Source organism: Anolis sagrei, chromosome 5 (genome assembly GCF_037176765.1).
Source record: "Anolis sagrei isolate rAnoSag1 chromosome 5, rAnoSag1.mat, whole genome shotgun sequence".
Classification (NCBI taxonomy): Eukaryota; Metazoa; Chordata; class Lepidosauria; order Squamata; family Dactyloidae; genus Anolis; species Anolis sagrei.
The window spans coordinates 168850591-168866157 of record NC_090025.1 but is presented as its reverse complement, the minus strand read 5'-3'; the positions used below and the strand labels follow the sequence as shown (position 1 = coordinate 168866157).

Genomic DNA, 15567 nt, shown 5'->3' with positions numbered 1-15567 from the left:
GGAAGCCTGGAAAGTTATTTGATATGACTCTTTTTAAACATTTTCTGAAACAAGAAGTTTTTTCCTCATTTTATTACTTGAAAAGCAATTTTGGTTTGGGGACTTCAGTGCACAAAGAACACAGATTTAAAATATTTTTGTTACACTTGAAAGAATAAAACACTGGACAGTCCATCCTACAAACAGTTGAATAAGAACATGCTACAAAACAACCCAGATCCTGATCAAAATCATGAGTGAGAATGCCAAAAGGTCTAACAATAGTATGTTGCCTTCTAATCCTTGCTAATTTTCTTGCAGGTATCAGGAGAAAACTAAGTACATTACAAAATAAAACCACACCCACTGTACGATCAAATAACATGAGAACTGTGTAGTTATAATGGATATGAGTGAATTCACATCTTTGTTCTTGCCAGCTATGCTTGTGTTCTGTTACATCAAGATAAATAAAGATTCCTAGCTGTCATGTCTTCTGAAGTATGATGGATAACTATGCCTGTACAATACTCAGGAAGTAATAGGCAAAACTCAATATTTATACAGTCAATGTGATGGCTAGAACAAGACTCAATAGAAAATATTTCCTTAATAAAGGATCAATACAAATATAGCTTTCAAAGATGTATGGTTAGAACAAAGGTTGTAGATATCTTCAGTTTTGTTTTATTATCTGGTGAAGAGTGATTTACAGTCCAGTATTTTCAGGCCAACTGAAAGTTTTAAACATGCAATTTGATCCAGTTACTTTAATTTCAATGAGTCATTTTAGCATCTTTTTCTAATAACTGGGGTTTGATTGGGTTCTAAGTGATGGCCATACATGATACTGTGCTATATAAAGATAATGGAGGAAAATAATGAATGCAGCTGTGCTCTTCAAACTAAACTTCTGAGGTGCACATATCAAAATGTCCACCTGCTGTTGAGTGCGTGAGTTATACTGTAGCACTTGGTAATATTTATATGTATTATTGCTTGTTTGATTCTTCACTAGACCTGCTCATGCAGTTAGCAGACTGGTTGTTTTTAGATGGCACAAATACTAAAGGTGCAGCATGAAAGTTTACAAAGTATGTATTATCTTTCTGAAGTGGTCCTTAACATTTAGTTCTACCACAGCTTTGAGGTGCAACAATGCTACTGCATTATCACATTTATGAACACAAACTTATATGTTAATGCTAGGGCCCTTCCACACACCCATATAACCCAGAATATTAAGGCAGATAATCCACAATATCTGCTTCAAACTGGGTTATCTGAGTCCACACTACCATATATTCCAGTTCAATATGGATTTTGTACATCTATGTGGCATATAAGGGCCTTAGATTATATGCCAAATAAATTGTGAGAGTTGAATAATCTCTAAAGCAATACTAAACATAGTTTTGAGTAGATGAATATCATTTTGATATAATACTAGAGTAGTGGTCCCATCTCATTGATCTTTGTAGGAGACTTGTAGGAAATATGTACTGGCATATTTCAGCCAGGCTCCCATATGGGCATTGGGGTTTCTCCTCTTCAACAATCTATTATACTGGTGTAGTCAACCTTTTTGACTGGCAAAAAAAGACAATTAATGAGGGAATGTATTTGCTTGTAAAAATAGTACTCCCATACCCCCATGCAAAAGGCTATGTCATTATTTTATCCCTGTTAGATAGGACTGACTTGCTTGAGCATGGATTTGAACATTGATCTCAATGTTTCTAATCACTGTGCTACATTTTGGTGTGCTTGTTCCTTAGAAAGCCCATACTAGCAATATGTAGAGAGCTAGTTTGTTCTGATTCCAGGCTGTATTAATATAACTATTTGAATTATAATTCCAGCAGCTGAGTCAAGGATGTAGAACTGTTAAGAGTTGTATTGCTGTCCTACATGATATCGGTAAAACTAGAGTAAAAACAAATGGCTTAGTTAAAAAGTCTTTGAAAGAAGCTAAAATTCATGGCTTTAGCTTTGTTTACACATTGCCTGATGTAACAGCATTGGGTGTCGTACATTGCAGGGTGCAGAACTGAGATCTGTGAAGTTAATTATTGTGGAGGGACTGTGAGAGAAAGTCAGGTTCAGCTTTAAAACAAGTTAAACAAAAAGTTCACTACATTTCTTAGTGCTGAGTAAGGATAACTTGCTCCCTCAGGGGTCAGAGGGTAGGGTGCAAACTATGATCTCAATTCTAGCTATTTTAATTGAGTGCTGAGAAGGCAAATGACATCTTTGTGGTAGCTTATCATAGAGTCCAGCTGTCTTCGTTACACTAAGGACTTTTCTGGTGTCTGACGTGTGGTGCCAGACGGATGTCCTGCTTCTTTCAGTGTTGCATAGATAGTGGTGTAAAAAGGAAGTCAAGCAAATTGTTTGGTTTTAAATGATTATGGAACAGCAAGAATTCTAGCTATAGCTTTATTTTCCCACCCTCTATGACTGTAATGTTAGACATGTAACCTCATCTTGCTTAAATGTCAAGGAGTTAAGGCCCAATACTGACACTGGGAAGCTAGAAATATACAGTCAGTTAGTTAAAGAGAGCATTTCCTTATGCTATGAATTCAGCCTATGGTACTGTTACTCCGTCCTTTGTTGCCACGGACAGATGGCTATCTGGGTGCTTTAAAAGAATCCTTATAAATTTTCCACCAAGTTAAATTGCAGCAGCTACTTTAAAATATCTGTAATCAACTTTCTCTAGAAAACTGGTGAGAGACCCTGCCTTTTATCTGAAATGCATTATGGCTATTTTAAAATTCATACATTTGCATGTTCATTTACTAGGATATGATACTTGTATAACACATTATATATTATATTTTAATTTCAGTTGTCAGGGTATGGACAAGTTTCATCTTTATAGACAATGTAACAAGACAATTTGAGTCAGAATCAATCATTCCCACATCCAGTGCTATAGGGATGATAAGATTAATTGCATTTGGGAATTAGAATAGAGTTTATTTAGGGTCCATTTGTCTAAGGGTGATCCTACTTTAAAGAACAATGCGAAAAATTATGTGATCCACCACATTAAGTGTGTTTCCACAACAGAAGGAAACTTTGGTTTGAATGAACTGCATGCTGGTGCTAAGATTGCCTCAGCTTGAAGTAGCAGCAGTTGATTTTATTGTGTCATTTGGCAGCAGGGAGCTTCTGCTTGTTGTTTTGTTCCCAGCAAAGCAGAAAAGAACTAGATAAAACTCTGGATTCTTTCTTTGGTTTGTTGGGAAGGAATACATCAAAAATGTGAAGCCGCTTGCCACTAACAACATTAACCCGTCTGCAGAAAGAAGCTGTTATCTGTTGTATCAGTCACACTACAAGTAGGAATGATTGGGCAGCTGGCTCTTGAATACTGCTTGTCTGTGACACACTGTATAAACACACTACGAAAAAGATGTTTGCTTTTTTACACAGAGGGATATCCTACACATTCATCTGGGTGTGGAGCAGTGCTTTTGGTTACTGGCTTACGCAGGGAAGCAATGGTTGAAATGATTTTATTATCAGTGTGGTTCTTTGAACTGAATTAACTAAAAACATACAGGTACTGAAGGGACTATTTATGTAGAAAGATAACTGAAGGATTCTGTTTGTAGGCTTTGGGCTTGTATACACAGTAAAATACTAGTTTGAATGAATGGTGGTGGGTAGAATTATACCCTACACACATTGGCCTCTCATTCACACACGTCAGCTCTAGTGTACATGTCCTTTACTCTCCAACTTGGTATAGGACAAAGAACACATATATTCTGTTTATATATTTCAGATGTTATAGAAATTGTGGTCTTTAGAAGCAGCGCAATTGGATGTGAGGATAACTAAAATCCCACAGCTTGTTGAAACTTCCCCACCCCCCTCATCTGTATGGGTGAATGCACTTTATAAGAAACTATATTTACTAATGGATAACTTCAATGACAAGAGTGGATTGGGGAATACAAAAAGGAGCATAGATTTTTAAAAGAACAACCAAACTGCACAAACTCTAGGCCAAAAGATTAATCGGAAAATAGGCTAGCAAATGACTTTCTCAGATTGCGGATGGTTTCAGCTTTTGCCTCATCTTCATTGGGATTTCCTCGTTGTGAAGAATCTGAGAGGCTGAAGGTGTTTGTCAAAGACTGTGATTTGCTGCAAAACAGAGGGGGAAAATTGAGACAAGGACATTTTCCACACAAAGAGGGAAAGAGACAAAAGAGAAAGCACGGGATGCTTTTACCAGGATGTAGCATTCTTTGGAAACACTCTTGAAAGTTCAGTTTTAAAAATAAGTTTTTACAACAGTCCACAAGGCAGGTAAAATAACTTTTAAAAACATCAGTTACTCATTACATTACTTATTATTTCTCAATTTAATAGTAGCATAAAACCTGAATATATCTAAAAAATGCTATAAAATAACTTTCAAGGCAGATAAAAAAAACCTATCCCAATTTGTCATTGATCCACTCCTTTGGACTTCATGCAAATCTATCATTTCACATCTATCTATCTATCTATCTATCTATCTATCTATCTATCTATCTATCTATCTAGATTTGGTAGATGATAAACCATTACTCATTATAGCACATAATGGCAATGCTGTCCTTACATTATATGCTTTGTTTGGAATTTTCAGAGCAAGATAGGCCACTAGGGGAAGGTCTTGCTCTAATGCTAATGTAGCAATGATATAAGCTCATCTATGAGCTTCTGAGTTTTTAGGGTGGTACAGTGGTTGAATGTTGGGCTATATCTCTGGGAGACCAGACTTTAAATCACTAGTTGGGCATGGAAACCCATTAGGTAAATTTGGAGAAGTCATGCTCTCCAGCCTCAGAGGAATGCAAAGGAAAATCCCTAAACAAATTTTGCCAAGAAAAGCTCAGGATATGTTCACCTTAGGGTCACCATAGATTGACTTGAAGGCACACAAGAGTAGCAATAAATTCTTAGTAGCCATTTATTTTCTGTGTTTGCAAAATAACCAAGTACAACAGTGAAAGTGATGGTCTTTTGGGATGTAGACTTTCCTATAGATCAAAATTGTGATTGAAAGATGGGAAGGAACTTCATTTTAGAGCAGAATAATAGACCAAAGGGCAGATTTGGGATTTCCTTCCCTTTAGTTTGTTTATACGCAGCTCAGCTTCTTGAAATGTAATGTTCTCTAATTGTTGCAAGCTGCCTTCAAGTCAGCTTTGACTTATGGTGACCATATGATCTCTATTCTTCTACATACCCTGTTTGCTTTTGCTTTTGCCTTCAAAAATATTAAAATCTGCCCATGGTTTTGTGGGGATTCCATGATAAATTATGCTCAGCATCTACTATAAAAGGCACCTACTTTAAGTGAGGATGTGGAGGGGCCTGCTGCTTGTTTGATTCTCCAGACCCTTGTGGACCAGGAGCCCGTCCCTGAGCTGGAGGTCGAGGCTGCTGGGGGGGAAAGGTGCCCGGTTTTGAAGGCTGGCTTGGCGAACTACTGGCTGATGATCTGGTTTGCTGGGGAGATCCCGGTGATCTCTGCTGCTGTGGTGAAGTGGACTGGGGGCTTTGTGGTTGTTGACCTTGTGGAGAGAGCCTTTGCTGAGGTGGAGCACCTGTCCGTACAGGATGTGATCCCTGATCCTGGCGTGGCCCCCCTAGAGCAAAAAATTACATTTAAATAAAACAAATAGTATTGTCATACAAGTACTATTTCCCACTTATCTCATTGGCGAAAGAAATCCCTCTTGACCTGTAGCTAATTTCTTTGAGATGTATAGACTGTACAAAAGATCCAGAGACAAAACAATACTTTTGAGGATACAGCTTTCCAATCCTCTACTACGGCTATTTTGTATTCCATGAAATAATTTTACCATGGTCTAGTCTGGTACTAAGCAACAGTCCCCCAATTCTTGCTTCTCTTAAGTCACCCTCACACATGTTAGTAACTATCTTTACCTTCCATTTTAAAATACAATCTTCAGCATATCTGTAATACCAGATTTTTTTAATCTTTGTTATTCAAGTAATTTTATTTGATTCTGGCCCAGTGCCAGAATATCTGATATCAAATCCTGTATTCCTATTTATCCTTTACTGGTGATGGTATAATCTCCTCTCATATTTTTATATTTATTTTTTAATTTCTATCCTGACTTTCTATTGGCATAGGACCCAAGGTGTCTTACAGCATATTAACAGTTAAGAGTCAAAGGCTGGTTTAAGTAGAATGTTCTTTGACTTCCGGCAAAAAGAAAGGAAAAGGGCCAACTGGACTTCTTTTGGAAGGGAATGCTACAATCTGGGAACACCCACCAAGATATCTCTCCCGTGTCCTTTTCATGGGTAACTAATAGTGATGAAGCTGAGATAAAGCCCTCAGATTTCAACATTTGAGCTGACTTGAAAGTTAGATGTTGATACCTTGAGGTGGTGGTCGTGGTTGGGAAAGCTGTCCAAGCTGGGGTCCTGGCTGTGATTTCACTGACTGTGGCTAGATGACCAAAACAAAAATGAAACAAGAGCAAAAAAATCCTTTAGTCAACAGATTATCTGAAACATTACAAATACAGTTGTGCTTCTTGTCTAATGACACCAGAAGGTCTCTGCAAATTTTCAAAAAGGGGCAGTACTTTTATAGTACTGGCAAACTCTGAAGAGGCAGCTTTGTAGAGGAGCTTTTGGTTGGAGGTTATTGAAAAATGCCAACACAATCCTTCATAATTATATTAACACACACCTGTTAAGTGTCAGGTATATCTATATGTAGGAAAGCCAGACATGGACCAGAAATTCTTAATACAGATGTGGAGAACCTAAGCCCCTTCACTTGTTTTAGATTTTAATTCTCAGAAACCTTTCTCAGCATGACCAATGTTGTGGGATTATGAGAATTGCATTCCAATAGTAAAAAAGTAAAAGAAAAAAGTAATATTTCTGAGACCTGTTTCCAGTGTACCACATATTTATGAAGAACAGATCCGCTCTCTGGTTCTTGCAGTAGTTGAGGCACACCTCATCTGCATTCTCCAACATGCATTCTCTTAGTAAGGTAAGAGGTGTCTTGATTAGATTTGATAATATGCTAAACATAGAGCCTTTGTGGTAAAAATCTGAACATCAGCTGTATGGTAGTGTCCATTACTAAATCCTATCCTACTGTGGCAACATGAATAAACACAAGCAGTGGTTTTCCATCATTGTTCAGTGCATTGTAGAATTTATGTCTCAAGGTTCACATGGATGCCGATCCAGGCAGTCTTAAGTACTGTATATTTAAAGCCCGACTAAAAAATTAAGCAAGTGTTTAGTTCTGCTTGGTTGAATTAATGGAACTGAGAAGTGTTCCAGTCAGCAGGCTCATTCTTACACAAGAACAAATCTATGTCTTGACTAGCAACCCATTTTTCACAGCAGCATATTGGAAGCCTAAAGCCCACGGACTCTCCTACTGTTGTTCTCCAGCACCTGGTATTCGCAGGTATGGTGTCTGATCACAGAAGCAGTTTACAACACTATGACTTACAGCCATGTATTTATTTTCTGTTAAAAATGTATTTCTAGAAGGAAACTGCATCTGTAGAGTTTAGGGAAAGAATGTTAGTAGAAGAATCAAAGCCTTGTACTGAGTAGCTTTTTCAAATAGCAGTGGAATCCTATTTCTCTATCTGCAATTTAGAGATAGGAGTCTAGTTATCAGAAAAGATGGTTTGTTTCATAACAACACTCATCACCTATCTCAGGGATAGAAATTTAATCAAAACGAGTATGTACTTACTACCTTAAAAAGATAGCACATAAATCTTGAGATCCATATGTAATCTCACACTTGTGTTCTGTAGTATCTTTTTTTTTAAGGATAGTTTCCATGGGAACAATTCTGTTGGTAAATTGGGTCATGATATAGAGTGTGCTGACACCTATGTTCATGTGCTTTCTCAATCATGTGCATAACATGATTGTTTTGAGCTCTTTTCAGTGCTTTTCCTGGCATAGTATGTTAGGAGAGATTACTTCCTTATAGTGGTTTGCGGCAATATATAGGAAAAATGACATATACAAATTCATCCTCACTTTCTGTTATTAAATATATTATTGGGCAGACCTATATGTACATACCCTTAATAGGGCAGGGTGGATGAAAGCAGCTCTGGGAAAGGCATTTGTGGAGAAAAATAGTACAAGAAGGAAAAAAAATAGATTCCACCTCCCCTTTCAAATGAACTGTAGAACTACATGCAATTTCTAGCTCTAACCACAGTGACTCCAGTTTTATTTATGGAATATTATAGAAATGAAAATAATTTTAGCACCACAGTCGCTTATCTCTTAGAGAGCAGTTTTATGTTTTCTGGTGGCACTGGAAAAACTTATCCTATTTATGCATTTATAGCCTTTGTCAGGACTGTGACAGTACGTTGTCTTCTCTGGCAGATAACTCCTGTTCTTACCCAAGGTCTCAGAGGTGAAGGGGAGGATCCCACAGCTAGGAAAACTTGCGTCATTCGGGAGACAACCAGATCTGCTATTAGCTGTCTATCTTCCTCTATATGCTCCCCGATTAGAGGCATTGAGCTGTCCATCACCTGTAGAAATGAAATGAGTCAAAAACCAATACAGTGGCAGGACATGAATGCTGCAAATATATACTGATGCTCATGCACATCATGCATAATGTCATGGCCACTTGAGCAGCCCTTACTAGTCAGACAATACTACTCAGAAATTTTTATAAGAGTGTTCAATATCTTTATCAAAATGGTGTGTATTTTTGTGTGTTAAAGGAACTTGGCTAGATATCTTCAGTGGTGACTTTAAGTAAATAATGTAATTGGTGCAACATTTTGATGGAGTTTTGTGTCATTTAGTTCAATTGCTTGTTGTTGCTTGCTATCATTTTAGTTTGCCTTGAAGTCATTTCTCACTTATGGTGACATTAATGCAAACCTATCACAAGATCTTGGTGAGATTTGGTCAGAGTGGAATTGCCATTGTCTTTCTCTACCTTTTGCTACCTTATAAAATAGATAAAAGCTTTATAAACATTCTTCTTAATATGGAATGATTGCACAATAGTTCCCTTCTCAACCATTGTGTCATTCATTCATGGGCCTTTCTCCAAGATTTATTATTTTTAAAAAGAGATTATTCATCCATATAATTAAACCAGTGTAGGGAACCTCCTGGAGAACTAATTTGGTTGTGTGGAGTTCCCCTGATAGGCACATTTGATAGTATTTTAACCTCTAATCTTTCCCCAATTTCAAAGGGTTAAAATGGCCCTTTGAAAGCTTAATGATCTGAAGCAAGAGCTTGAAGTTAAAACATGATTTTACCCTGCCCACTATTGGAATGTACAAGATTTTCTCTGAAGTTGAATTTGATCTTTAAACTGTAAGAGGGTTGTTGTTTTTAAAATATGAGAAACAGTGTAGTTTTTTTTCCCTGAGGCTCATGCACATCTTTCCTCCTATTTCTTGTTTTATGTGGAACTTGGAATTGGCTGCTTCTTCTAATCACATGTAGGCATCACGCTACTCGAACCTTGAAAACTCTGCTTAGTGTGGATTTTTTGTGTGTTTCTATACTATATTTTCTTGGTTCACTTTACTTAATTTTAATATAAGTTACAACTTTAAAAATAAATATTGCAAGATTAAATATTCAGACCCACTTGGGAGGCTGGGCTATTTTAAATGTCTAGATGCCCTAAGTTTCACTTCTGGTTCAGATGCAACCAGGAGTGAAACTCATGGACACCTTTCTCAGGTTATTTTCGTACATTGAAATGTCATTTACTTGATAATTACCAACCACAAGCAGCTAAATATCTCAGCAGTATTTTAGAAATGGCTTGCAGTGCACCTGTTCTAGCAGCTTACTCTCTCATCCTCAACTCAGTTAAAATTCTGCAAACATGGGGTGCATATCTGAGAATTTGTAAAGAATGTCTGAATGTATGTAAATCTGGCACAGACGAGGCACTATTTAAGAACAAGAAGCAGTATGAAGTCTTGCCTCTACTGTATCAGACTGGTTATTTCTCAGCAAAGGCATTTTGCAAATATCTAAACACCTTGCCTTCCTACTGTTTGTCTTCATCTATCTCTCTAAGGTGAAATGATGGCCCTGAACCTAGGCAGTGAGTCATTGCACACAAACAGCGTTATGACACCATCTTCAGTAATGCCAATCTTTATTTTATGACAGCATTGAGAAAAAAATACCTTGTCTGCTTGCTCACCCACAGTTCTTAAGTAGAGTTTTATCTTCATCAATGACTAATGATGTGTCTGTGGTCTCACCATGTTTGTTTGTACATTTATTGTTATTTAACATACACTCAGAACTCATTAACTGTGGCAAAAAGAACCACAATGTGAACAAAGCTTGCACATATACATTCTTTATATAAAAGTTGGTGGAAAGAAAAAATATATTCAAAGTGGTTGGAGGGAAGATGCTGATTCAGAAATAATGGACACTTAAATTGCAAAATTAAGCCACCATCTGGGCCCCAATTTTGCAATTTAAATGTCCATTATTTCTGAATCAGCATCTTCCCTCCAACCACTTTGGAGGGAAGGTATTGTCACACCCGTCTGATTTCAGTGGGACATGTTTTAAGCATGTCCTTAACGTTTTCATTGGGATTAATAAGTATTTATAAACACTGGGAAATGGCGGAAGCATTCCAGCTCATGACAAGTTGATGCTGTGCCTATAAGTCAGTGATTCTCAACCTGGGGTCCCCAGATGTTTTTGGCCTTCAACTCCCAGAAATCCTAACAGCTGGTAAACTGGTTGGGATTTCTGGGAGTTGTAGGCCAAAACACCTTGGGGGCCCACAGGTTGAGAATTATTATTAATTTATTATTATTATTATTATTATTATTATTATTATTATTATTATTATCTTTATTTGGGCCGGGCCAGAGTAATGGGTACAGAATTAAAAGTGCGGATGTGACAGGTGATATGTAAGGATTATAGGGTAAGTGCAGTGTGCAGCGATCTTAATTCTAATAAAGTGCCTCTTGGACTTGTTATTGGAGTATTCCTATTCTGGAAAGGCACATCGGAACAGCCAGGTCTTCAAGTTCTTTCTGAAGACTGCCAATGTAGGGGCCTGTCTAAGATCTTTGGGGAGGGTGTTCCAGAGTCGGGGGGGGCACCACAGAAAAGGCCCTGTCTTGCGTCCCCACCAAATACGCCTGCATAAGTGATCTGATCCATTGGTAGAGCATAAGGGATAAGATTTACCTTTCATTCCAGCAATTCAATATTGCTGCAATCTTTGCAGCTGGATTGAAAAAGAATCACCCTATACACTGTAAGTAGAGTGAGTGAGGTCATGATGTACAGACATTGGGGAAACTATGAGTCCCAGTGAATTAAGTATCTTCAGTTGAATGCAATTTTCTTTGATAAGCCCTCTGCTTCAGTGCAAACAGTTTAATCTCATCTCAGTTTCATGTGTGACATGGTTTCCTCTTAATGTTAATTCCAGCCACTAGATGGTGTCATTGCACTCCCAAAATGCTCAATACTCAATAGACTAGCATAACTCTGATAACATTGTTTTCAACCCTCTCCCTTCTCTTCTGTACTATGGTAAAAGTGAAGTTATTTTCCAACAGTCGATCTTTGTAGAGTCAAAAAGACACTATCCAACCAAAATGGGGGTATCAACAGTTAATGGAGAAGTAGAGGAAGCCATAAAGAAAATAATGTTTGGGTGGGAACCAAATCACACCTCAATGAGCACTGAAAATGCTCAGTTGCACTGAATGCTTACTGTTTCTTCACATGTAAGCCTGCCTGAAATTTAAGACCAGCAACAGAAACCCTGTTGCATATCCTACCAGTGTGGCTATACTGGTGGCTACATGTCAGAATTTCCTCTGCAGTAGTACCCTAAATATGGAACTCCTTCCCTAGGGAGACTAGGATGGCTCCATTCTTTTTCAGCTTCTAATGGACAGTAAATATTTTTTTTTCACATGGACAAATGTACCAACGCAGGAGGGGAACAATAGCAGCAAGGAACTAGTGGGGACAACAATCCACACTGAGCTTTGCTCAGTCATATCCTAGTGGATAAACTGCCACCTTGATATCATCAGCAAGGATGTCACTCTTTTTTCTATTGCATGTCTGAAAACGGATAGCTCCAACAGGCAAGCTAGGATGCTTTTGCACATTTCAAACAATCCCACCATATTCGTGGTGATGAAATGTTTGTTTAGAACTTTAATCATACTAATAAGTATGGGAAGTTATATGAAACCAGTAAGGATGGAGACGACACTGTATAAAAGAAGTGCAGAATTAAAACCCAGCAGGATTATTTTGCATCCAACTGGTATTAAATACAATCTGACCTTTAAAAGCTGATATAAGTGCGTGGAACTAAATAATAAATACAAAGTCAATTCGGATAAAACAGAAACATCCTTCTCCATCCCTGAGAATAAACCTTCCATGTAACAGTTAAGAAAAAACAAACCCAGAGACTGATGTCCCATGCCGATCTGACCTTCGACAGTGTGCAAGGTCAGTGGCTATCTTAAGCTCCAACTGCTTTGTCCTGATAAGATATCTCAGAGGGAATGAGAAGGGCAATGAAAAGAATTTGGATGGAAAACTCCATTCCTTTTCTTCAGTTATATCATCTGTTTCTGTATCTAAATGAGATGTGGCTGTTACTTGCTGCTTTTTTTAGTGAGCTAAGATTGGGGAAGGCAGCCAACTGGAAGGAAGGAAGGAAGGAAGGAAGGAAGGAAGGAAGGAAGGAAGGAAGGAAGGAAGGAAGGAGCTGATCAATCACATCAAAGGGACAGTGGGAACATGCAAGAGCAAAATAATAAGTTGGCTTCCATGCTGTGTAGTAAGACTAAACTCATGGAAGATGGACTACTGGAAAGACAAGCAGGACAGCTGACATTGTTGGTTATTGAGTTGGTTTTTTAGTTGTTATTCTGTACCTTCGTGTTGATTCCAGCTTATGGCAAACCTATGACACTAGCTTTATTAGTAAGATTTATTTAGAGGGGGCTGCTGTTGCTTTCCTTCATGGCTGAGTGTGGGTGAACTGTTCAAGGTTAATGGCTGAGCAGGAAATGGGAACTGGTCTCGAGAGCTTTAGTCCAACACTCAAACCATAACACAACACTAGCATTAATTGGTCAGAAAAAGAAGTCCCCTGGCATGTTCCTATGCATCTAGCTCTGTGGTTATGTAAGTATTGCTGTTCAATATCTACAGCTTAAGCTGCAGTGAAAGGCAACAGAGAGCTCCCATCAGCTTCGGGGCTGAACTTCATCTAATATTTCTCCTGAGTCTAGTTTTTATGGAGTTGTTTTTCTCTTCCTAAGTGGCAATGGAAGGAAATCCTGATCTAAATTGGGGCTGTACCATGAAGGAAGGGAACGGGAGCACATGGAAATGGGGTTACTGTAGCTTTAATAGTTGTGTGGCGGCTGGAATTTCAGCAGGTGTAGCTTGTATTAGAAATTCCTGTCCTCTTATACATAACTGTTAAACAAAACATGCCCTCCTTTTCATTTGATTATCCTTGGAGGGAAGTGTTTAACTATTTGCTCTCAACACAGACAGCTGCTATTGACATTAGGAAGGAAGCTTCTGTTTGCATCAGAAACAGGATCAACTACATTCATCGGTGTTCACACCAATAGTTCCCAATGGATTCTTCTCTCTTTTTAACTCTACTTTTCTTCTTTCCTACCATATCTTCTTACATTGGAGGCCTGCAGACACAGACTTTTATTAACAGCAACATAATTTCTTTGGGCCCTTCAACACATCTCTATATTCCAGAACATCAAAATCTCACAATATCTGCTTTGAACTGGGTTATCTGAGTCCACACTGCCATATATTTCAGTTCAAAGCAGAAAATATGGGATTATATTCAGCTGTGTGGAAGGGGCCTTACATATGGGTTGTTAAGAAAACTAAAACATGAAAGAGATCAGTCTGGAGCCGCTCTTTTCCTCTTGCCATGGATCTCATACTGAATTCTACATCAGACCTTTGCTGGGTAGGATTTTGTGAAGTCTTCTCAAGTGCCTGGCGGTCACCATTCTATTACTTGCTCTGCCATGATTTACAGGAAAAGGCAGTCACCATTGCATTACCTACTATTGAATGATTTACAGGAAAAGGAGGGATAGCAGAAGCAGCTGGAGAGCAAATATATTTCCCTTCCTGGCAGTACACTTGTCCCACACAACCTTTGACCCATCACTCTTCCTGCAGGATTCTTCTGCAGCGCAAGAATGTGCTATTGCATCAGGGCTCATGTGGTTCTCATCATTTTTCCAAGGCTCAGTGGGTGGGAGCATACTCCCACATACAATTCCTTGGATGTGTCAGTGGCCTTGAATGTAGCAGTAGGTCGACTTTGCTCATCTTCTTGCGTTGGTGGAATTTACAGCAGGGCAGACACCAAGTCTCTGTCCCACCATCCTCATATGGTATAACCAAGGACACTTCCTCATTCTTCCATACAATTGTTTGATTATCCTCTCCTACTGAGGAGATTGTACATTTCAACTTTGGTATCCCCTTCTGACCTGCTTTTCAAATATTTACCACTCTCTTTTGGTCCTTTCCTTTAAGCATGGCAAGTTTTACTTCAAAATTCTAGTTTTTGAGACATTAAATCATAGACTTTGAAAAGATCAGAAGGGATCGAGTCCAACCCCCTGCAATTCTGGAAGACACAATCAAAGCCATCCAAACAAATGACCATCCCCTTTCTGTTTAAAAACCTCCATGAGAAGAGTTTCCAGTTATTGTTTATTCCACCTACAAGCTGCCTGAAGAGTGCCTCCTATTTCACTTAAATAGAAACTTGAATAATCTGTACCTGTTGATATTTCATATACTTTATTTTGGATATGACCACAAGGTATGACCATACCTGTTAACACTGGAGCTTGGTCATCTTGGCAAAGGGATTCTGTAAGCCATAATTAAAAATGTTTACGTTTTCCAGCCTCTAGCTAGTTGTCCTCTGAAATTTCCTTAAAAAGTGCTTACAATTAGTAGCAAAAAATGCTACTGCAAATTTAGGAAGTGCCAGAAAATTCTGGTTTTGTGTTCAAACAAAATAGTTCTGGATGTTACTGTTAAAGAAGGACATCAACAAACTAGATCTATGATATCTGTCTGCCAGAGAACCAAGATATACAGGAGAGGACCTTATTTCAATTTAGGCGTATATATAGAAATGTTGATGATCATGATAGAGGAGAATTACAAAGGTAGTAAGGGATGTAGAGTCCAACCCCTTTGAAGAAAGGCTGGGAACAAAACAGAAAGTAAATCTTAGGTGCATGCCATACGATCAAAATAGTCAATGGCTTTTTGTGAGCACTGACCAACTGTTTTCCTTTTGCCATTGTAGTCATTTCAGCTTTGAAGTCCTGAATCAAGTCTTTCCTTCCTGTCAGTCAACGCTACTGTTCAAATGAAAACAATAACTAATTTAGCCTATGCATCTTTTTGAAATCTAAATATGGAGGAGATGCTTCTTTTATGTTCTATGCCTTACTA

The 15567-nt window shown here is 38.2% G+C and overlaps 1 protein-coding gene across 1 annotated transcript in view; it reads right to left on the bottom strand.

Moving 5' to 3' along the window:
• Positions 1–39: 39 nt before the first annotated feature.
• SYN3 (synapsin III) overlaps positions 40–15567 on the bottom strand; it is a 218293-nt gene continuing 202765 nt past the window's right edge. The window contains exons 11-14 of the mRNA XM_060776945.2: positions 8436–8570; positions 6409–6478; positions 5342–5639; positions 40–4143 (exon numbers count right to left, since the gene is read on the bottom strand). Of these exons, the coding sequence (XP_060632928.2) occupies positions 4011–4143; positions 5342–5639; positions 6409–6478; positions 8436–8570 (636 nt within the window). The 3' untranslated portion in view covers positions 40–4010. The remainder of the gene's footprint in view (positions 4144–5341; positions 5640–6408; positions 6479–8435; positions 8571–15567) is intronic.